Raw genomic sequence first — 22,140 nt, forward strand, 5'->3', positions numbered from 1 at the left:
GGCATTTGAAGAGATAGGAAAAGTGCATATAGTGCATATCTCTGCTAGGGCAGTAAAAGAGAATATATGCTGCTGAGATTATTGTACAAGTGATTGCCTACTGATTGGTAGCTCTGCTGTAAGGTTATGGTACAGTAGAGCACTAACCTAATGTTCTACACTAATGATATTTCTTCAACCAGGTTAATGTAATGTTTTCTTTTTGCTGCTAGAGTTTACAGTAAAGAAGAATAGTCATAATTGAGCCTTTGGTCCTGGAATAGAGTCTGTACATAATACACAGGTTGGTCCAGCAAGGCAACCCTTGAGGGTCATCAGGACTTTTGAAGTTCAAGTAGTGTAGTGCTCCCATCAGACACACTTTGCTGGATAAACTAGATCTTCAATTAGGCATGCTAACAATCTGAGCTATTGCAATGTGATAAGTAACATACAGACACACACACATGATTTGCCTTTACTTGCTGCATAATTTAGTCAACCCAGCCACATAATTTGGCCATTCGGTGTCATATTTAGATTTGCTAGACCATACTGTGGTGGCTGCCACCCTAAGTGAGGAGGGTGCATACTTAAGGCCGTGAACATTGAACACTGAAGACAAATATCATGACAGCAAGTAAGGTAAAAAAAAAAGGGCAGGGAACACAACAGTTTGAGAAATTAAAAGGAAAGAAACAATGTAATTATAATTTTTTTTATTAAAAAAAAAGAAGAAGATTTTCAGCTGAGAAGCTCTTGCCCAGTGAGAGGTGGTATGTCTACATGAGCTGTGGCTGTCATATAATGGAATGTCTAAAAATCGTGGGAAGCAAAGCTCCCTTTTCACTGAAAAGATAGAAAGCCTGGAAAATCATTGGCAGAATGGGAGGCTCCGTGTCAAAAGACCAATAGAAAAGTCTCTGTTTGCGTTCTACAATTGAATATCTCACAACATACCAGCAGCTTCATGCCCATGGAGAAACCTACGGTTGCATTGAAAAGGTTGGTGCCAAAGAAAAGTCAGAAGGACGTGGCCATAATCTATCTACCTGTGAGTTGCTTGTGTTATGGTTCAAGAGGGCTTGGCAGTTCGGGCTAGAATGTTCCTATTTGAGTAGGGTGAAGACTGATTTGCATATGGCTGGGTCCAAACTGAGATGACATGGTGGCCAAAATACAATGGACTGGATGCACCCCCGAGCAATTGTTAGCGACTGAGATTCATTTTAGCATTCTATCCATCACTTTGTTGTTACATTATCTATTGCATGTCAGACTTACCTACTGCTTAAAGGAGATTTGAGTGGGAAGTTATTTACATAACAGATATCTGATAGACTCACCTAGATGGCTCTAGCATATACATTGCTGCTCAATTTAGGGAAATTTCAGAGAGTCTCCATACCTAGGTAAGGAATATGCTACTTACCAGTATGCATCTGTTCTTGGCATAGAGGGCTGCAGAGTGGTACATTATGAATAGATCGCCATCTGGTGTTGGGCTCGGATGATTGCACTTTGTTTTTCTCTTGGAGAGTCTTTTGTAGATTGGTGACTCCTCCCTTAGTTGGTAGTGCGCATGGGCATCGGCTCCATCCTTAGATTGTTTTGCCATAGTAGGGTTAGATGGAGTAGTATAGTAGAATACAGATAAGAGTGCCCATGTAAGTGTATCTAAATAAGATAATGTTGGAACAGACACAGGTTTCCGGGGAGGCTGGGAGGGCATGTACCACTCTGCAGCCCTCTATGCCAAGAACAGATGCATACTGGTAAGTAGCATATTCCGTTCGAGGCATATGGGCTGCAGATGGTACATTATGAATAGACTATACAGCAGTTCTCTCCCTAGCGGTGGTCGCCCGTGTCTGTTGCAACTGTCTGAAACAATGTTTTTAATACTGCTTGTCCCACTCTAGCTTGTTGTGTTGTGTGCACATCTACACAATAGTGTTTTGTGAAAGTGTGCGGTGTAACCCAGGTAGCCGCTTTGCATATGTCATCTAGTAGAATGTTTCCCAGAAATGCCATAGATGCTCCTAGTTTACGTGTAGAGTGAGCTCTAGGAGGAACAGTTAATGTTCTCTTTGCCTTTAAGTAGCATATTTGAATGCATTTTACAATCCATCTGGCAATGCCCGCTTTGGAGATGGGATTGCCTTTATGTGTGGGAGAAAACGCAACAAATAGCTGTTTTGTCTTTCTGAAAGTTTGTGTTCTTTCTATATAGTACAATATGGCCCTCCTAACATCCAGTGTATGTAGGGCTCTTTCCGCTACTGTTTGTGGTTTTGGAAAGAAAACCGGTAATTCCACTGACTGATTGATGTGGAATGCTGAAATAACCTTTGGTAAGAATTTTGGGTTTGTTCTAAGAACCACTTTATTTTGGTGTAGCTGCATAAATGGTTCTTGAATCGTAAAAGCCTGCAGTTCACTTACTCTTCTGAGTGACGTGATAGCTATGAGGAAGGCCACCTTCCATGTGAGGAATTGTATTTCACACCTATGCATAGGTTCAAAGGGTGGCCCCATTAGTCTGGTAAGCACTATGTTGAGATTCCAGACTGGGGAAGGTGGTCTTCTTGGTGGGATGACTCTTTTGAGTCCTTCCATGAAAGCTTTAATTGCTGGTACTTTAAACAGTGACAGGTGTTGCCTGTTTTGTAGGTACGCCGCTATGGCTGCTAGATGAACCCTGATAGAGGTATATGCTAGGTTACATTGCTGTAAGTGTAATAAATAGCAAATGATTTGTTTAGTGGATGCGTCCAGAGGGTTGATGTGCTTACTGTTACAGTGTATAGCAAACCTCTTCCATTTTGCTGCGTAGCATGCTCTGGTGGTAGGACGTCTTGCCTGTTTAATGATTTCCATGCATTCTGGTGGTAAATCTAAATACCCAAACTCTATGACCTCAGGAGCCAGATCGCTAGGTTCAGTTGTTTGGGATCTGGGTGCATTATTTCTCCATGGTTCTGTGTAAGATGCATGGATAATAACCTTAGCTTTTGATGTGGTACTTGTGAGAGTTGTAGCAGCGTGGTGAACCACGGCTGTCTTGCCCACGTGGGTGCCACTAGTATCATTGTCATTGAGTGTTGCTGCAGTTTCCTCACCAGTAATGGAATTAGTGGTAGAGGAGGGAACGCGTAAGCAAATTTGTTGGACCAATTTATCCACAGTGCATTGCCCTGGGACCTTTGGTGTGGGTACCTGGATGCGAATTGTTTGCATTTTGCGTTCTGATGATTTGCAAACAGATCTATCTCTGGTTGCCCCCATTTTTGGAAGAATGGCTGTAGTATTTGGTCGTGCAGCTCCCATTCGTGAACTTGTTCTGACTGTCTGCTTAGGATGTCTGCTATTTGATTTTGAATTCCTGGTAGGTGTTCCGCTAACAGGTAGATCTTTTGAGGAATGGCCCATCTCCATATGTCCTGTGCTAGTTTGGACAGTTGGAGAGAGTGTGTCCCCCCCTGTTTTTGAATATAATACATTGCAGTCATGTTGTCTGTTCTGATCAGGACTGCCTTGTTTGTTATTTGCATTTGGAAAGCTTTTAGTGCTAGAAATATTGCTAATAGTTCTAGGTAATTGATGTGCAGTTTCTTTTGCTGCGCACTCCACTTCCCCTGTACTGTGTATTTGTCCATATGCGCTCCCCATCCGGAGAGCGATGCGTCCGCTGTTATTATTACTTGTGGAATTGGCTCTAGGAACGACCGTCCCTTGGAAATGTTTTCTGTGTTCCACCACTTCAGAGAGCGATACGTCCGGTCGTTTACCAACACCAGATCTGTAATCTGACCTTGAGCCTGATTCCACTGTGTCGCTAGACACTCTTGTAGTGGGCGCATTTGTAGTCTGGCATGTGGTATTAGCAGTATGCAAGAGGACATCATGCCTAATAGTTGCATAAACACTCGTGCTGGTAGTGAGTGTTGTGGTTGAAATCTTTGTATTAACCCGACCATTGTCTGTACTCTGATTGGGTTGGGGTATGCTATTGCCTTTTCTGTGTCTACTGTAGCCCCCAGGTATTGCTGGATCTGGTTTGGTTGCAGGTGTGATTTTTTGTAGTTCACCGTAAACCCTAGGTGGTGCAGCAATTGAATTGTCTTCTGTGTGTTGTGAAGACATTCTTCCTTTGATTTGGCCTTTATTAGCCAATCGTCCAAGTATGGGAAGACATGTATTTGTTGTCTTCTTAGGTGTGCTGCCACCACAGCTAGGCATTTTGTGAAAACTCTCGGTGCTGTTGTGACACCGAACGGAAGGACCTTGAACTGGTAGTGTTGTCCTTCTAACACAAACCTTAGGTATTTTCTGTGGGCTTTGTGAATTGGGATATGAAAGTAAGCGTCTTTTAGATCCAGTGTAGAAAGAAAGTCCCCTTTCTTCAGTAAAGGGAGTACTTGTTGGAGCGTGACCATGTGGAAGTGTTCCGAATTTATGTAAGCATTGAGAGGTCTGAGGTCTAATATTGGTCGTAGGGACCCGTCTTTTTTGGGGATCAGGAAGTATAGAGAGTATACTCCTGTTCCTTGTTGATCCTTTGGGACCTTCTCTATTGCATGCTTTTGTAGAAGTGCTAGCACTTCTTCTTTTAACAATGTCAGATGATCTTGACTCATTGGACGCTGTTTGGGAGGGATGTTTGGTGGGGTAGCTGTGAGTTCTAGGCAATAACCATGTTGGATAATTTGTCTCACCCACTTGTCTGACGTGATGTTTTCCCAGACTGGTAGGGACTGTGATAGACGTCCCCCGACCAGTGTTATGTGGTCTGGGGGGAGTTCTATGAAGTCACTGTTTTGGTGTTGAGGCGTTGCGGTTGTTATTATTTCCGCGGCCTCTACCCTTATTGTTGTTACCTCTGTAACTACCTCTTGAATTACCTCTGGGTGATGTTGGTGTGAAAGATGTGGATTGCTGATTTGTTCCTGTGTTTTTTGAGCCCCCTCTATAGGTGGATCTACGAAAGGAACCTCTGTGCGTTGGCTGTTGCAATGCTCCCATTGACTTAGCCGTTTCCGTATCTTTCTTCATCTTTTCTAATGTCTCGTCTGTACTTGAACCAAACAATGTCTTCTGATCAAATGGTTTGTTTAGTAGGGCTGTTTGTACTTCTTGTTTGAATCCTGAGATTCTAAGCCATGCGTGCCTTCTTAGCATGACACTAGTGTTAATAGACCTTGCTGCAGTGTCTGCTGCATCTAATGCACACTTTATGGAAGTATTGGTTATTATTTTACCTTCCTGTATTAATTGGTCTGCCTTCTTCTGATGTTCTTTTGGAAGATGTGTGAGAAGTTTTTCTAACTCATCGTAATGTGCCCTGTCGTAACGTGCGAGTAGTGCTTGTGTATTGGCTATACGCCAGCTATTCGCTGCCTGTGATGCTACTCTCTTGCCTGATGCATCTATTAACTTCGATTCTTTATCTGGTGGAGGAGCCTCTCCTGTAGATAATGAGTTTGCTCTTTTACGAGCGTTTGAGACCACCAGCGAGTCTAGAGGTACATGCCCTTTAATAAATATTGGGTCCTTTGGAGCCGCTTTGTATTTTTTATCGATTCTTGGGTTTAACACCCTGGCTCTCACTGGGTTTTCGAATATTTCCTCTGTGTGAGTGAGAAGACCCTTCAGCATAGGAAGAGTACCTGATGTTCTCTGTGCACTAGGTAGAGTTTCTAACAAGAAATCCTCTATCTTCTGTGTGCATATCTAGTTTGTGATATTTTGCTGCCCTATTAATGAGCTGCACAAAACCTGTGTTATCATCAGGTGGTGAAGGCTTTGAGGGATATAGCTCTGGGTCGTTGTCCTCATCTGACCCTACATCGTAATTTTCCCATGGATCTTCCTCATCTGGGATAGATTCGTCATCCCCTTGAGGTTCTCCCTCTCCTATATCACTGTCTACATCTGACTGAGGTGTAGCTGGTCTTGGTGTGGAGGGTGTAGGAATATGTGGCCTATTGTGAGGAATAGGAGAAGAGGGTGTGTCTCTAGGACGAGGAGAAGCAGGAGGAGTTATATTCATCCCCATTGTTCTCTTTTTCGAAGGAAGAGGTTTATCTTCTGACTGTTCACTCTTTCTCTTCTTCGTGACCACTTTCCCAGTTTGTGGGTCAATAAACAAGATCTTTTGTTTGGGATCTGTTTGTTGCTCTTGAATCGGTACCGAGGGTCCTGGTTCCGAGAGCTGTTTTTGTTTTTGATCTTCAGATCTTGCTGTTTTCGACACCGAATGTTTGCTCGATTCCGACTTCTTGGGTATCGAGTGTCTTTTGGGCGATCATATTTCTTTTTCGACATGGAATGTTTCGATACCGAGCTCTCCTTTGTATGTAGCCTCGGTGCCGAAGTCGATGTCGCCCTTTTCTCGGATCCGACATGGTGGGATTCCGAGTGCTTCGGTTTCAGTTTCGGTTTCGTTGCCGGGCCCGAGGGCGGGGCGTCGGAAACTTTTTTCAGCGGTTTGACCGGGCCCGAGGGCGGGGTCGTTACCGCACGGGGTCGGTTTTTCGGTAAGGGGACGTCGTCACTCACGGTTTGTTGCTCGAAGAGTTCTTCAACCTCCGACTGGTCCCCTTCCGACCCCGACTGGTCCTCTTCTTCCTCGATTTGTTCGTCTCCGAACAGCTCCGGGATTGCCTCCGCCTGCATTCTGGAAGCCTCGTGTCTTCGAGCTCGACGATTTCTAATCGTTAGCTTGGAGGAGAATGCTGCGCAGGCCTCGCAGTCCCTGGATTCGTGTTCAGGCGATAGACAGAGGTTGCACACCTCGTGTAGGTCCTTGTGTGGGAACTTAGCACCACACGATGGACATTTTTTGAATGGAGTCCTTTCCATGGACTCCGGGCTTGACTGCGTCGAGAAAGGTCTCCTGTTCTTCGACGTAGATCCAAGTTTTTCTCTTCTATTTTGAATTTGTAACGCGTCGGAATGGAAAAGAACGCGTTCGATAACAATACCGTCGAATTGGAAAGGGAATACGCGCCGAAAAATCACTTTCTTCTGAAGTTGATCTGGAGCGTCTCGATCTTCATCCGAACCCGATGGCGGAAAAAAACAATCTAAGGATGGAGCCGATGCCCATGCGCACTACCAACTAAGGGAGGAGTCACCAAGAGACAAAAGACTCTCCAAGAGAAAAACAAAGTGCAATCATCCGAGCCCAACACCAGATGGCGATCTATTCATAATGTACCATCTGCAGCCCATATGCCTCGAACATATACCTACTTTAGCTGGCTGATTCCCTTCCCTCACCAACTGCTCCAGGTACAAGAACATTTTCTGCAGGGAAGCAAGCATGTCTGGGACCAGGTTTTAGGATTGTGTATACCTGTTGGAGCTCGGGGCTCCTGCAAGCCCTCAGGTCACTGATGCATCAGCCTCCTATGAGACAGCGCGCAGCACGTACTGGGTCACTATCCTAGGGCCATCAAGCCAAGCGGGAGCGACATCACATGCCTTGTTTTGGGGGGGCTGAACTTAAAAAGACAACAGGCGGGTCAAATGGCAAGATTACTACCACTGGGACATTAGAATTGTTATCCGACAAAGACTCAGGAGACTTAAACCCTCACATCCACTTACAGGACATATTCATTGAGTCATTCTACTGCTCACACAGCTGGTAAAGCAAAAAAACTCCCATGCCTACGATAGTGTACAGGTACCCCAGACAATCATAATGATACCCCTTCCTTTCCTCACTATTCCTCTTTATCCCTATATTTATGCATCAGTCAATTTCTTTGAAGTTGGGTGCATAATATAGGAATCTCCAAACTTAAGACTAGCATGGGTCGCAGAACCTCATCCTACAAAGTGTCGTGGGGTAAGGGCAGCAATGACTGCTAGGAATAAGTACTGCCTCTATGTATGTGTTTTACGAAGCCAAGGCGTACAGAGGTCTGCTACCGCGGTTGTACATTCAATGCTTTTTTAACCCTGTAACCAGCATACTTTAGGCACCTCTGTATCAAGTCTTCTATTTCTTAATACAGATCACAGTATATCACAGAGTCCAGCACAAAATAATTTTTATCACTCAAGCCGGATTTCTGGGGCTCTGAGGAATAGGTGATGGCACCCATATCTATACAGCTAAGTTTGAATGGTTTTTGAACTGTGTCTTACCCCTAATAAAAACACACTAAACTTGATTGTAGAACGGAGTCAGGCATGTTAGCCTGCTATTAGTACAAGAGTAACAATTTAGACCCAACACTGATATTCACAAAACACAAACCTCTCAAGTAGTGGGTGCTTGAGAGGAGGTAAATCCCTCCCATCCCTCTTCAAATACTGTCTCGTCAACTTTCGTTCTTTCCACCTCCTTCCTGTGTTCTTGTTCCTTCCTACCCTCGTCTCTCCCTTTCTTCTTCAAAGGTGGTCAATGTGAACAGGTGACTCATACCTGGCTCTGTCGCTGTTTGAGCTTGATCTTGATGAGGAGGATGAGACAGACAAGAGAGACCACAACGAAGAAAGCCAAGAAGATGCCCATGTCGAAGTACTCCGTGGGTTGCTTGAAACAAAGAAAGAAAATAAATGAAGTTTAGTCTTCCAGCATCTGAAACACTGACTCACTTGTGGTCTCTTCACTCACACAATCAGCCCAAAGCCACCAATAAGTCAACCCTACAAGCAGTCATTCCATCGCTCAACTATCCTTGCCCATTTCCAACAACCAACCCTCAGCATTCACAGAACCACTGATCCTCAAAGCGATTGCTCAACCACATATGCTTCAATCAAACTCTCCTACCCTATCCCATTGCATATCAGTCTGACAACCGTGCCTCCCACCCTCACTCACAAAGACAGCTTGCCAAAAGAACAACATTCCAACTATTTGCCTGAATCTCGTCCTTCTAATCTTTTCCAAAACGCATGGGCTCTACAGCTCTAAGCGGTTATTGACTCACTAAGCTCGGTCTTCTTGCAAACATTTTCAGAAAAAAACAGCAATATTCTTGCGACACGAGGAATCCAATAACCTCTGAATCAAACAGGTTTTTTGCTGTAACACTTTTAGAACATTATCTCACAAAACTAGTCTGAGAATGGAGGGGAACGTTTTGCTAGGTTTTGGCGAAGGTGCATTTCATTTTGAGTGATATATGGAGTGAGATCACGGTTCCCTCAGACAACCTAAAGAAAGTGACTGTTGAGGGAGGCATCCGTGCACTGGGTTTACTCGTCAGCTCTCAGATTTCGATGGGTGCTCGACCAATCACTGACATGCTGACAAACACATTCTGATAGAGTGCAAACACCAACCTTTTGTCCGAGATGTTATTACTACCAACCCTGGGGTAGAGTAGATGCTGCAACCAAAGTGGAGGCGAATTGGGCAATAGACCTCAGTACAGAGGGAGCTGCCACCATGACCCGGAGGGTGCTACCACTAACACAGACACAGAAATCTAGAGAGGGAGGTCCAAACAACTCAATAGAAGAAGAAAGAGCCACCAACCAAAAGTGTGATGAGACGCAAGCTGCCAACAACTCTGATGATTAATAGCTTCATCAACACTAGTGCAAAGGTGGCGATGCCAGCAGATAAAATAAAGTATAACTTGAGAGAACAAGGTCGGGGATATGAGTGAGCATCAAATGAGGGTCGCACACACATCAGAGAACTTAAAGGGACCCTATGCAACATACATTCTTCGAAGGCACTACTCTCTCATCAATGTCTACCTTTACTATAGTGATGTCTCACTTGGTGAGCCCCTCTTATATTTCAAACGATTCTCACATCATTAGGAACATGTTATTCTAGTTTCAGCAAGGGCCACGAGGAGGTTCAGAATTCATACGAGTTTTAGACCGGTAATGGATAGCTAAACCCAGCCTACCAATATTCAAACCATCCACGACCAGCTCACAAGAGATGAGACTTTAGAATATGCGAAATGGGATAAAGCGGCTTCAGCATTGCACATGAACTGCCGCCATCTTCCTACATTCCTCACCCGCGGCGGGCGGTGCTGGATCCGCGCTCGTGCCATTTTCTGTTTGTTAACTATGTTCATCAGCTTGACGGCATCTGTCCCCTTCACGTACACAACTGGTCTCTTCAGTGGATCCTCCAAGCCCTGATTCAGCTGCAAATTAAGAATGCAAGAAATTAAATCAGAAATCAGTAGAAACATGCCATATGCATACTTTATTGTAAGAGCTTCACCCCCGCCTACGGATCATCTGTGTGTGAACTTCGCAGGCCACTAGGAGTGATCAGTGTACACAATTAAATAAAAGTTGTGAACCATTTGTGCCAATATGAAGCAGTCTCCAACAGTCAAAAGGGGTAATGGTGAAACCCATATTATTGTGCATGTGCGCCAATGTGTGGATTCTCAATAGAGGCCCTTAATGTTGATGATTAGATGCTCACTATAGGCCAACACATCAAAGGTGGGATCGACAGGATGAGCCACCTAGGGCAAATGTGCAGGGCACTGTCAAAAAAAAGTCAGCTTTGGATATGAAGTGCCAATTGAGGCCAACAACGCCGATGATGGCACACACAGTATAGGCCATTGGTGCCACGATTGACTGCAACACCTCCTGAATTTATTTGATATTTGTGGGGTTTCAAATACAGGTTGAAACCCTCCTGCAGCTACAGTTCATGATACACAAATACCTTTGGAAACAGATTCAGTTGGCAGTATGCAAGAGAGGTTGGAGAGCACATTGATATCAACCTCCAAGTTGGCACAAGGTGAGATCAATTTTATTCCAATGACTATGAAAATTGGTAAATGGGAAGCAAGTGTTTCAGTTGTGTCCCCACGAAAGGAAATGGGACTCCGTTATCTTGAAATGTATTAGAATTACTAAATAAATCGAACATCGAAGATTGGGGACCTTTTGCATAGAAATATCTGCTCCTTTTTTTCAGGAAACAAGGGTTATTGAACCGTTGCATATTAATGGATATAAAAATTCAATTTGCCCCCAACCCTTGACTCAAAGTTTGGTAGGGCAAAAAGGGATTGTTAATCCATGTCTCGACCCTTATACATGGCAGATTAGTAAGTATATAGAGGGTAAACCCTTCTATCACTATCAAATATTAGGACTACAGAGCCTAAGAGACAATCATCTGACAGTAGTGAATTTGCATAACAATGTCTTTACAACCAAGAAATTAGAGGTTCTGAATAGTCCTTCCTCTTCGCAATTTATATCAAGAACTACATAGAGTTTGCTAAGAAGGGGAGCAAGGGCTCTCTAATAGGTTTGACATTGACCTAAAAAAAAACAAAAAACAGAATAACCCTCCCATCCTGTATGCAATTTTGGTAAGCACAAACAGTATTTTGAAGTCTTGTGACTTAGAGATTTATAATCAGTAATCGAAATGATAAATAAGCCATGATTTTTTTTTTAATATTGTTGATTAAAGATTTTTTCATAGGCCAATTCATGTTTCACAACATGTCGCTTCATCAGGGCCAAAAGGTGTAATCTTCACGTTTGCACTATGTCAATCTTGAACACTTTTCACAGTAAGGGAAAAAATGAACAATCTTGATCCTAAATATTTTCAACAGATACATGGGGAGGGTCTACCCATTATCATTTCTACTGAGTATTACTCTTAAGCCATAAAACCTCAAAATACAGTCTGCGTTTACCAAACTTACAGAGGGTGTTCTGTAGAGGTGCAGGGACATTCCCCAGGTTAGGCATTGTCCTATCCGGCTCGTCTTTATGTGGAGGATGTGGTCTTAATGGCTCGCACTCCAAGATTACGTTAAACATAATTGGAAACCTTTGAGTTAATTCTGGGTGACCTGGATCTAAAGGTTAAGCTCTAAACCCTTCATTATGATTTGTGGATCCAATAAGGTCACCCATGACACTTTAGTATTAAAGATGTACAATTAGGGCCAACAAGGGGATTCTCTTATTTGGGGGTCCTCTTTGATTCAGTAGGTTCCTGGAAACAACAGATAATCTTAAGAAATTATCAATTAGTGAAGGCCTCCACATCCTATTTGCTTTTACATCTAAATTAGGGAAGAAGCCTCGGAGGAAATTATGTACCATCTATCGAGGCAAATGTATATTTATAGTGACCTATGGGGACATTTGAACATAAATATGTTACAGCAGTTAGAGAATGTCCCGGAAGACTGTCTGTCCCCTCTAGCTGTTTGTCTGCTCTGTGCCACAGTGAACTGGGTGTATCCTTTGTTGAAGATATCATCAGACTGCAGTCTCTCTCTTAGTTACACAAGGTTTAGATTCAGCCTGAAGCACACTTGTACAGAATGATAATACAGGACTAACTATCCCTTTGATCGGGCCGGTCACATACTGAGACTCAATTATATTAAACCTTGTGTGACAAGCTGGAACACCCTCATCTTTTTGATAACCCGAGAACTTTGGCAGATATGGGAAAGGTGGATCTAAAGAACTTGCATCTACAGCATTTTAATAAGGAAAGATTTCTGGCCAACAGACACAAAGTTACGTTCATGTCATATTCCACCCTTTCAGTAGACCAAGGTTTGCAATCTTACATGGCCCATATAGAGGGTAGCCAGCAAACATATTTATTAACACGATTCATATTAAATGTGGTGTTTTGAATTGTAAACTTTCCACACCAAAACTATTGGCTGAGAATTTTAGAGAAATGGGCGCCTGATAAAAACTCAATTATTGGATGCTGCATTTTATTTTTTACTTTTGATTATTTGCATGCCTGGAATTAACTTACTCAAACTTATGCTAAAGAAAAATCATCTAAGACACTGGAAGCCATCTTTTTTTTTTTTTTTTTTTAACAAAACCTACATTGAGAGGAAGTTTGACTTAGAATAGTGACCTCTGTCTGGCATGCTATATATAAGGAAGAGGCTTGGTTGTTCGTGCACACTGTATTTTAACTGTTTTTGGTTCTATGTTTTAATTAATTTTATCGATATAGCATTCAGAGGGTATTAGTTGTCGTTAGGAAATGCAACTTTTGGAATATTTAACTTTTATGATTTCAAATTTTAAAATCGAATAAAGTGTGTACTGACTAAATCCTCAGTATAGGTAATGTGTGTCAATAGACAAACAAAATAAAGGTATTACAGACTATCAATGTCAATGGCTGGAGGCACAGTTGATGGCAATGGTGGGGCCAACGTCCAGTAAATAATGAAATGAACAGAATCTATCACCAAAGGTATTGTTGGAATTAGGTTGTTAACTAGTTAGACTGACCCTTATTTATTCAAGAGAGGGATGGAAAAAAGGATTTTGAGAAAGGGCAGCATAAGGGTAGAGGGATGTTGGGAAAGTTCCATGAATGTGTAGCTTGAAAAACTGGGATTCTCCCCATACCACACTAACCATACATGTGTGAGATAACCCTGAACTTATCAAGACACTTGTTTTTAACAACGAGGATTTACAATATCTTCGCAGATAGAAAGGGAGAGGCACAATTTTTTCTTACCGTACAGTTTGATGGTGTGGGGAAATGCTTACACAAAGGAAAGAGAAAATGAACTAATGAGTCCATAAAAACTCAGGAACAGGTCAGCAAAAATAAACTAGGGCAAGTAGAAAGGTTAAAAGGAATGCACGACTGATTCAAAAGGATTGAATAATCCGAATGCTTCTTCACGAAGGCAGCATTGTGCACGTGCAGGAAGACAGCGCCATGCAGTCATGGGTGGAAATACTCGTCTAGAGATTGTTAGCAGTGGTCGGAGGCCAGGTAGCCCTGGAAGGAAGGTCAGTCTAACACTATCTTGTCATACGCTCTCTGCGATGGAAGAACATCACACAGCTCTGCCATTGAGCCACAGATCTGTAGAAGGAGAATCTGAAAACTGTGTTTTGATGGTGGATGAGGACAGTCAGACCCATGCAGTCTTCCTGGCTACTTCAGGTCTTGTCTTCTGTCCTAAGACTTTACAAGTTCATTCAGTTTGTGCTGGGAGGTTGTGCCGCCTATTCATGATCTTTTGCTTTACAGCTTCTTGCCATCAATAGTGCTCTCGATCCCCTCTTTTAATATATGGTTTCTACACAGATGAGCACTCTTGTGATGTAGAGTACTTATCTCTTCTTGACCCTTGTTGAATACCATTACAAATTTGAAGTTCTCAATCTTCAACGCCCCGAGCCACCTTTATTCTCTGGTAGACATGCTTAAATGCTTCAGCCTCCACTCATAGCAATAGTGTTTTAGCCCTTTCTCCATCAAGGGTGTCATTCAGTGCACAAATGAGGGCCCTTGATCCGCTCTATGGTAGACCTTAACTAGCTGACCACGGATCTTTCCTTAGGGGTCCTGAATTTGCAAAGCAGCTCAGGTCTAACAAGGATATCTCCGAATTAATCAGCCAAGGCCCAAGGAGGTGGCCAAAACATCGATAGAACACCAGTATCATGACAGCCACATACCTGGTCAGCCGCTTCTGGGTTCTCGGACACATCAAAGATGACAGCTGTGGCTCCCCGCTGCACTGCTCGCTTTGCCTACAGAGATAAGACAAAGGACAGCATGACAACCAGTTCATGAACAATGAAAGGTATAAACAGAAAGAACTTTATAGCCGAAGAGGATTAAGTCTACACATTTGCTTGACAAGCTTATCAGAACACCATAGCTAAATGTGATAAAACATGATTAATCTAAATCTGTGACAATGATAATATTCATGTGTACATGACCAATACTTTAAGAGGGAGGCAAGGGGAATTTCTTGAATCTTTTCTACCAAGAGCATGCGCGACTTAAGATTTATGACCAAAGTCCACGTCATCATTAGCATCAAAATCAAGGAAGAGACTAATTATTGAATGGACATGCAGGCTGCCAACTGTGGGTGAGAAAAATGAGTCGGAGCCTTTGATTCTGTATAACCAAAGCACAACATTCACTTCCCTTAGGTTAGCTGGGTCTTATTTTGACACATAGGGAATCTGAACACAATATCGACTAAAGGATATCTGTCTTATCTTCCAGCCAGCAGGAATGGTGGTGCGCCTTAACGTGAGGGGTACACTTCATACTGTCACAACCAGCCCAAAACAAGGGGGCAGCTGACCTTTGGACCCAAGATTAGCAATTGCACAGCCGTCACACTGATAAGGCACAGGAACTTGGCTCCCTCTCAGACATGGGCATTAAGTCCAACCCTCAACACATCAGCGGTCATCAATAACAATTAGGACAGGGGCAGCTCTAGGCTCAAGGTGACCCTGGGCAGGGACCGTAGGTAGGGGGCCCCGGAAGAGGGGGTCCGGGCTGGGCGGCGGGGGTCAGCGTGTTTGGAAGTGGAACAGAGCCAGAGGCCGCCAAATCCCTGCCAAATATGTATCCATCCTCAGAGGATTATTATATTAAGGATATATATTGGCGTGGTGGCCCCTGGGGTTTGGTGGCCCTGTGCAGGTGTCGAGCTTGCACATGCCTAAGGCCGCCCCTGATTAGGATCAATTCAACATAATAGTTTTCCGAGTTAATCAAAGACATTAATATAACTATAGTATAAAGATGCAATCAAATGTAGGGCACAGCTGTGTCAAAGTGAGGAACTGTACAATAACTCACTTCTGCTACTTAATCCTCAGCCTGATCGACCATGCACCACTGTTCGTTAATCTTTGATGCATTCCCCAAACACTGCAAACTAAGAAAGACCAAATGTATTACTAACACCCAAAGCAGCTCGGACATGTCATATTAGGCTATAACGGGATAGCCACCACACTTCCCACCTCAAGCCACAGCAAGTTTTTTATATCATTTACATAGATCAGAACACGTGCATCTAACAGTCCAGATAAAGCATATTGTTGGCACTCCAAGATCTTGCAATAGCAATTACTTACCCACCGTGAATTAGATACAAATATAAACCACTCTACTCAAACAGAGCACTTCAAACACACCTCTCATGTGCCTTGCATGGCACTAAACCCATTAGTCACAAAGCTTTAGCTTCTGAACAGCTCATCCCTTAAACACACAACCTTCCATCAAAGAGTCAGCAGAACATCTTCGACTACATCACAATGTCGCTTAAGACTGAAGCAAAGCTATAGAGGTGGCTAAGCTTTACCATCTCAAGAGCACACTCCACTACTCGCACCTTACTTTACAGAAACAGCAGAAAAAAACCCAGGTAAGCCATATCACACAGGCAACACAGCTCAAAAATTAAGACGATTCCAAACAATGCAATTTAACATCACTAACACTTCTGCCTGGTAAAGGATCATCATTCGATCTTAACTAATCTATACACTGAATATGCCAATCTACCGACCACTTAGCAAACACAATGACAGCCATGTGGAATGCACACAGCTCGCCTACCTTAGGTGACCTCTAGGGCGGCAGTGACTTCCCCAATTGCCTAGGGTCTCCTACTCAGGATCCCCATCAACCTTCACCACGGGAACTTCAGGGACCGGTTTCCAGCACACCCCTTTCCCCTCTACTTGGCAGCTGTATGAGCCATTATTCCAGGCTCCAGACAACCATGACTCTTTCTGGGCAGCCATGGCTTGCGTAGTTATACAGACCCACTCAGGTAATCCCATCATCTCCAAGTGAGACCTGAGCTTGATCTCCCTCCAGGTAGTGTGCTCCAGGTCATTGCCTAGCAAACAATCAACAGGCATTGCAGGGCTCACAGCAAACATTTCGGGAAGCTGAGACCCATCACACCCCACCATTACCACCACTCAAAGGGAACCAAAGCCAATGGTAGGTGGCTCTCACGATTGTCGGACACTACAAATTGGTGGAATGTCTTCAGTAGGAACTGCTCTGCAGAACAGTTGACACTTCTCATGCTGGCTCCTGTGTCTCGCAGAGCCTCCACCGGTTGCCCATTAATGGCAACACACTACTTCTACTTTGAAGTATTTGAAGGCATGTGGGCTTTTGGTACAATTTCTCTACCCTCCCAGGGAAGCTAGGGTCACCTCCATCTGCCCCCCAAAAATAACTGGGACTACCTCCTCCCAGAGCGCTACACTCGCCAAACCTGGTGTCTGCCCATTGGTGGGGGTTTTTGCCCTTCTGGGGCATTTAGAGTCACCCTTGTTGTTCCCATATTTGTATCACTCAGTACATAGGAGTGCAAACCTCCCTGTCTTATGATCAAAGAACCTCTTCTTCGGATTAGACTGGAACTGGTTATCACTGCTCCCTTAGGAATTATTTTGAGGGGCCTTTCGAGGAACCCCTTGCTCTTACATTTTTCTCCCTCCCTCTTTCCTGTGTTGGGAACCTTGACCACCTTTGTGGCTGTCCCCCCTCACCCCCCACAAACCATTTTGGATACTCTGGTGTTCGCTCAGAGCTCCGCTTCCTCAGCAAGCGTCCTGGGGTTAGTCAACTTACTGTCCCCTAGGTGCAGGAACAATTCCGGGGAACAGATACTGAACATGTGCTCTCATAATAAATCCGTTAAAATAGCTAACTCTGATGCCCCTTGCCAAGTCATTCAGTATCATACTGAAGCAATCAACAAATCTACCCAGGATTGGTTGGCTTCTATCTCTGGAAAAACTTGGCAGTCAAAATCAAAATGGTCTTTATAGCGGTATACTTGGTTTGGTCCACAACTTCTAACGTTAGAATGTGTCCCTCCCAAGTGCTAGCATGTGTTTCCACAGACCACCTCCTCCAGTGCTCCTCAGGAACACTGTCCACTTTCAATGCAACCTCATAAGCAGAAAAGCACGTGTCAATATCTCCCACCACATTTCTGGGCACCAAATCCTTGGGTATATGAACTCACTAGTCTCCATCAGGTACTGCATGTATGCTACCTCCATCACTGCTAGACTCAAACTGCTGTGTCTTGATCTTCAGCTTTTTTAGACTCAGTTCATGAGCCAGAAATAGTTTATCTGCTAAATCTTTCACTCGTTTTTTCCTCAGCTTCAATCTTTAACCCCTTAGCTGCGGCAGCTATTCCGCCGCTGTGCTAAGGGGGCGGGGGGGCCGCGCGGCGCTCCCGTACTCGTGACTGAACCGCTCCATCACGAGCCTCGGGTGGGCTGTGCTTGTGACGAAACGGTTCCATCGCGGCCCCGACCGCTTAATAGAACGCACTGCGCAGGCGCGAAATCAGCACCGTGCAGGCTCGGCGAGCAGGCCGTGACGGAACCGTTCCGTCACCAGCAAAGCCCACCCAAGTCTCGTGATGGAACGGTTCCGTCACGAGCACGCAACGGGTTAATTTTTGCAGCTGCGGTTTGAATTCTCTTTCCTCCCTATCCTCAGTCAGTTCCGCCGGAGATAGGCCACGGGAGGAGAGACTGCTTGGTGCACTCACAGGTAGCTGAAATTTGGGTATGTCTCCAGTAAGAACTGGGGGCACCAGCTCTCAAGGGGGTAGCATGGCTCGAGCAGGAAGGCAGCCAGGGGCTTGCGTGTAAAGCAGCTACTTAACACACACATCCAATGAAACACACAGTGGCGCAATAATGGAGACCACACCAGTAGTTGTATTTGAAAGAAATCAAGATCTTTTATATAGGCTTTCAAATAGAGCAATGCATTATTAATTCATTGGCATTTCAGGTAAGCATTTCGTTAAGACATTTCATGAATCACGTTCAGGTTGCATTTCCTAGGAATGAGTGAACATTTCATTAAAATAATAACCCGCTCATCTAGCAGTGAAACACTAACTAACCCCGCCTGTCGCATCAGACTCTCTGACAGGCAAAGGGGTATTTGTATTAACCTGGAGGATCCTACAAGAAGCGACTATAGTAATGCGTCTAAGTAACACATCAAACCTATGGTGTACTAAGGACAGTGTTTAATCCTCCAACCTCCAAATTCTTAAGGCACTTTAGAAGGGGGCCAACAGGGCCCAGTCAACCCCGGGGGAGGGGCGACCTCGAGCCTCTCCCGGCCTACCGCCCTCCTCCCCAGGGGGTTACCTCACTTCGTCGGCCCTACGGGGCCCTTGCGGTGGCTTGAGGTGGAGGGAGGAGCTTTCGTCCAACCAGGCCCGCACGCCGCCCGGCGCAGTGCAAGGACTGTCGCACAGCACCGGCCCGGGGCAAGGTGACAATGCGGGGCAGAGCGGAGGGGGCTTCTCCACCACCCCTCCGCGGTGAATCCAGCTCTTCTCCGGGTGTCAGCGCTGATGAGGGGCTCGTTTGCAGCCTCCAATAGCTGCGAGGCTCTGGCGGGGGCGTGGCCAGTGACGCGGTCACGCTCCCCGTCACGTGAGAGGGAACAGCTTGCCTTCAGGCCTGCGCGGCCTGGTCCACGCGATGCGGCGGCACACGGGGGCCGCCGAGGGGGGAAGCAAGTGACGGAGTGGGCTCCGCTGGGGCCGCGAGACCCGGCGCAAGGGCAGGCAGCAGCGCTGGCGGCCGGAAGCGCGCCGGGCATCGAAGGAGCGGCGCCAATGCCGCGCTAGTCACAGGATTCCCTCAGGCGCCTCTGAGGAGCGCACGGTACAGTGCTTGGGAGATGCTTCACAGCGTTAGGCGTGGCAGGGCAAGGAAGGCCATTTCAATAGTTTCCGATGAGCAGGCAGTCTCTGGTCATAGCGCTTGAGGAGGGGACCACTTATAGCGCTTTTCAAGTGAGACAGCGAGCAATGCAGGGCGAATGGAGGGCAGAGAGAGTCAGTCAGGGGGAGACAGGTGGGGCGGTTAGACCCCAATGCAGGCAGGGGTTGCGCAGGGCCGCACAAGTCCAGTACCTGGTCGATCCCCCAGCGATCTCTGGTCACAGGAAAGTAGACTTCTTGGTGCTTGGATGGTTCTGTGCCCTTAGTTGCTGGTTACTTGAAGTTTCTGATAGGGGGGGGGTGGGGTTCTGAGTTGAAGGCTTGAAGAATTTCTGCTCAGTCACTGCAGATGGACCCTGGGGTTCCCTACCACTGGGCCAGATCAGGGGGCTAGCTTGGGACACCTCACCCAGCTTAAGAGGCAGCACCTAAATCCTGTCACTCCCAGTAGCATAGGTTCCTCACTAGGCCCTCCCGCCTAAAACTCCTGCGTGGATTCCCCAGGTCAGTGATGCCCCAACTGACTAGAAAGTTTCCCTCCCTTTCCTTATGTAGTGTCAGTTGGCAGTGGCAGTTGGTGCCTCCCCTGTTCTGGAAGGTTCCAGGAGCTTCCCTCATTCTAGCTATGGGCAGGATGGCAGGCTGGCATGGCAACATTGTTTAAGGGTTCCAGCCAGCTCCTGGCTACTGGAGTGCGCCTATACAGACCACGCTGCAGTAGCAGGGGTCAGTGGCAGTCATGTTGGGGGAAGAGAGCACCTGCACCCTGGCATTGATTAGCAATGGGAGGGTGCCCAGAGTCCTAAAGCCAACAAAAAGTAGGTGGGAAAAATGAGGCAAGGGCAAAAAAATCACAGGGAAAGACCACCCAAGGGCTGACAGGTCTAACATCTTCCTCAGCCATTGCAGGTGGATCCTCAGAAGAGCCATTCCCAGACTCTCCCAATCCATTCCTCTCCTTGAAGTGAGTTTCTCCCCCAGCCCTTAGCACCTTTTGAAATTTCACCTTCTTGGTGGCACTCTTGGCAGGACACCCATCTCCTTGCAGAAGTTTTTCAACTAAGCTACTGTGCAAACTTTCCAAGTTGGCCAGCTCAAACTCCATGGTTCCAGTTGCAGAACCAGCCAGAGCCTGAATTTTTTTTTTAATGCAATACAGAGAAATTGCAAAGTCTTGGATGTGTTTGTGTAGTGTACACCTAGTGACTGTATAACACTGCACAAACAAGTCCTATCCTCACCGCTCATCACCAGTGTTAGACATTGGGATCCTGGTTGGCAGAGGTATGAACCCTATCCAAGCAGGAACCAACATTCTAGTCAGGATAAGTCACAACACACCCTAAAATATCCTGTGTTCATCCTCTGGTAGCTTGGCACACAGCAGTTAGGCTTAAGAGGCAATGTGTAAAGCATTTGTGCAACACTTTAAACAGTAACACAGTGAAACCACCACATACAAACTACACACCAGGTTAGAAAAATAGAGCTAATTTTACAAATAAAACAAGATCAACACAACACAAATCTATTAAGTTAGAAGTTGAGATATCAGTTTTTAAAGAATAAATGCTAAATAGGGCTTAGAAGCAATAAGTGGTTAGCTTGGTTATCTGGTCACACTGGAACGGGGCAAAGTATATGTTCAGGCTGATCGCGTTGGAGTGCGGGCTAGATACAGGGACCTACTTGGGTCAGCTGAACCAAAGTACCTTGATCCGGGCTTGCGTCTACATCGAAGAAGATGTGAGGTGCAACCGAATCAATGAGTCAGTGACAAGCCACGCTGTTGGCAAGATGTATAGAGATTCTCCACACAATGTCGGCAAAGTCTGTTTTGATAGCGAGGTGCCGGTTCCGAAGGCCCTGTATGCCTACTGCTCCCTCAGCAGGCGATGGCTTGATTCCAAAGGCAATGCTCTGGTTCTGTGTGCAATGCACCAGCTTCGTTCCACACTTCAATGAGGATGCACCGGTTCCGTCCAACCCAAAGGAGAAAATGCTCTGATTCCAAGGAGGATGCATGGGTTCTGGTTGTAGTAGCACCTTAGGCCTTACTTCCAAGGGTTCAGGACTGGGTGGCGCCACTTGGCAGGGCAGACTCACAGCTTGTAGAGTCCAGATGCAGGTAGCTGAAGTCTTTGATATCCGTAAGACTTAGTACACGAGGCAAGCCAGCAAGCCACGGGTGTCACTCTGGGTTCAAGTGATGCAGGTCCAGTCCTTCTCACCCAGACAGGAGAACAGCAAGCAGAAGGACAGCCCATCGAGGCATGAGCCCAGCGAAGGCAGAAGCCCAGCAAAGGCAGAAGCCCAGCAAAGGCAGAAGCCCAGCAAAGGCAGAAGCCCAGCAAAGGCAGAAGCCCAGCAAAGGCAGAAGCCCAGCAAAGGCAGAAGCCCAGCAAAGGCAGAAGCCCAGCAAAGGCAGAAGCCCAGCAAAGGCAGAAGCCCAGCAAAGGCAGAAGCCCAGCAAAGGCAGAAGCCCAGCAAAGGCAGAAGCCCAGCAAAGGCAGAAGCCCAGCAAAGGCAGAAGCCCAGCAAAGGCAGAAGCCCAGCAAAGGCAGAAGCCCAGCAAAGGCAGAAGCCCAGCAAAGGCAGAAGCCCAGCAAAG

The 22,140-nt window shown here is 45.6% G+C and overlaps 1 protein-coding gene across 1 annotated transcript in view; it reads right to left on the reverse strand.

Annotated features, from left to right (window-relative positions):
- LOC147663080 (E3 ubiquitin-protein ligase ZNRF3-like) overlaps window positions 1-20,634 on the reverse strand; it is a gene marked incomplete at its 3' end in the record, with an annotated part of 38,363 nt that extends 17,729 nt beyond the window's left edge. Inside the window, exons 1-4 of the mRNA XM_086950694.1 lie at window positions 20,419-20,634; window positions 14,434-14,508; window positions 9,984-10,115; window positions 8,420-8,530 (exon numbers count right to left, since the gene is read on the reverse strand). Of these exons, the coding sequence (XP_086806820.1) occupies window positions 8,420-8,530; window positions 9,984-10,115; window positions 14,434-14,508; window positions 20,419-20,634 (534 nt within the window). The remainder of the gene's footprint in view (window positions 1-8,419; window positions 8,531-9,983; window positions 10,116-14,433; window positions 14,509-20,418) is intronic.
- Window positions 20,635-22,140: the final 1,506 nt, after the last annotated feature.

Source organism: Lissotriton vulgaris, unplaced genomic scaffold (assembly GCF_964263255.1).
Source record: "Lissotriton vulgaris unplaced genomic scaffold, aLisVul1.2 SCAFFOLD_4869, whole genome shotgun sequence".
In the NCBI taxonomy this organism is placed as follows: Eukaryota; Metazoa; Chordata; class Amphibia; order Caudata; family Salamandridae; genus Lissotriton; species Lissotriton vulgaris.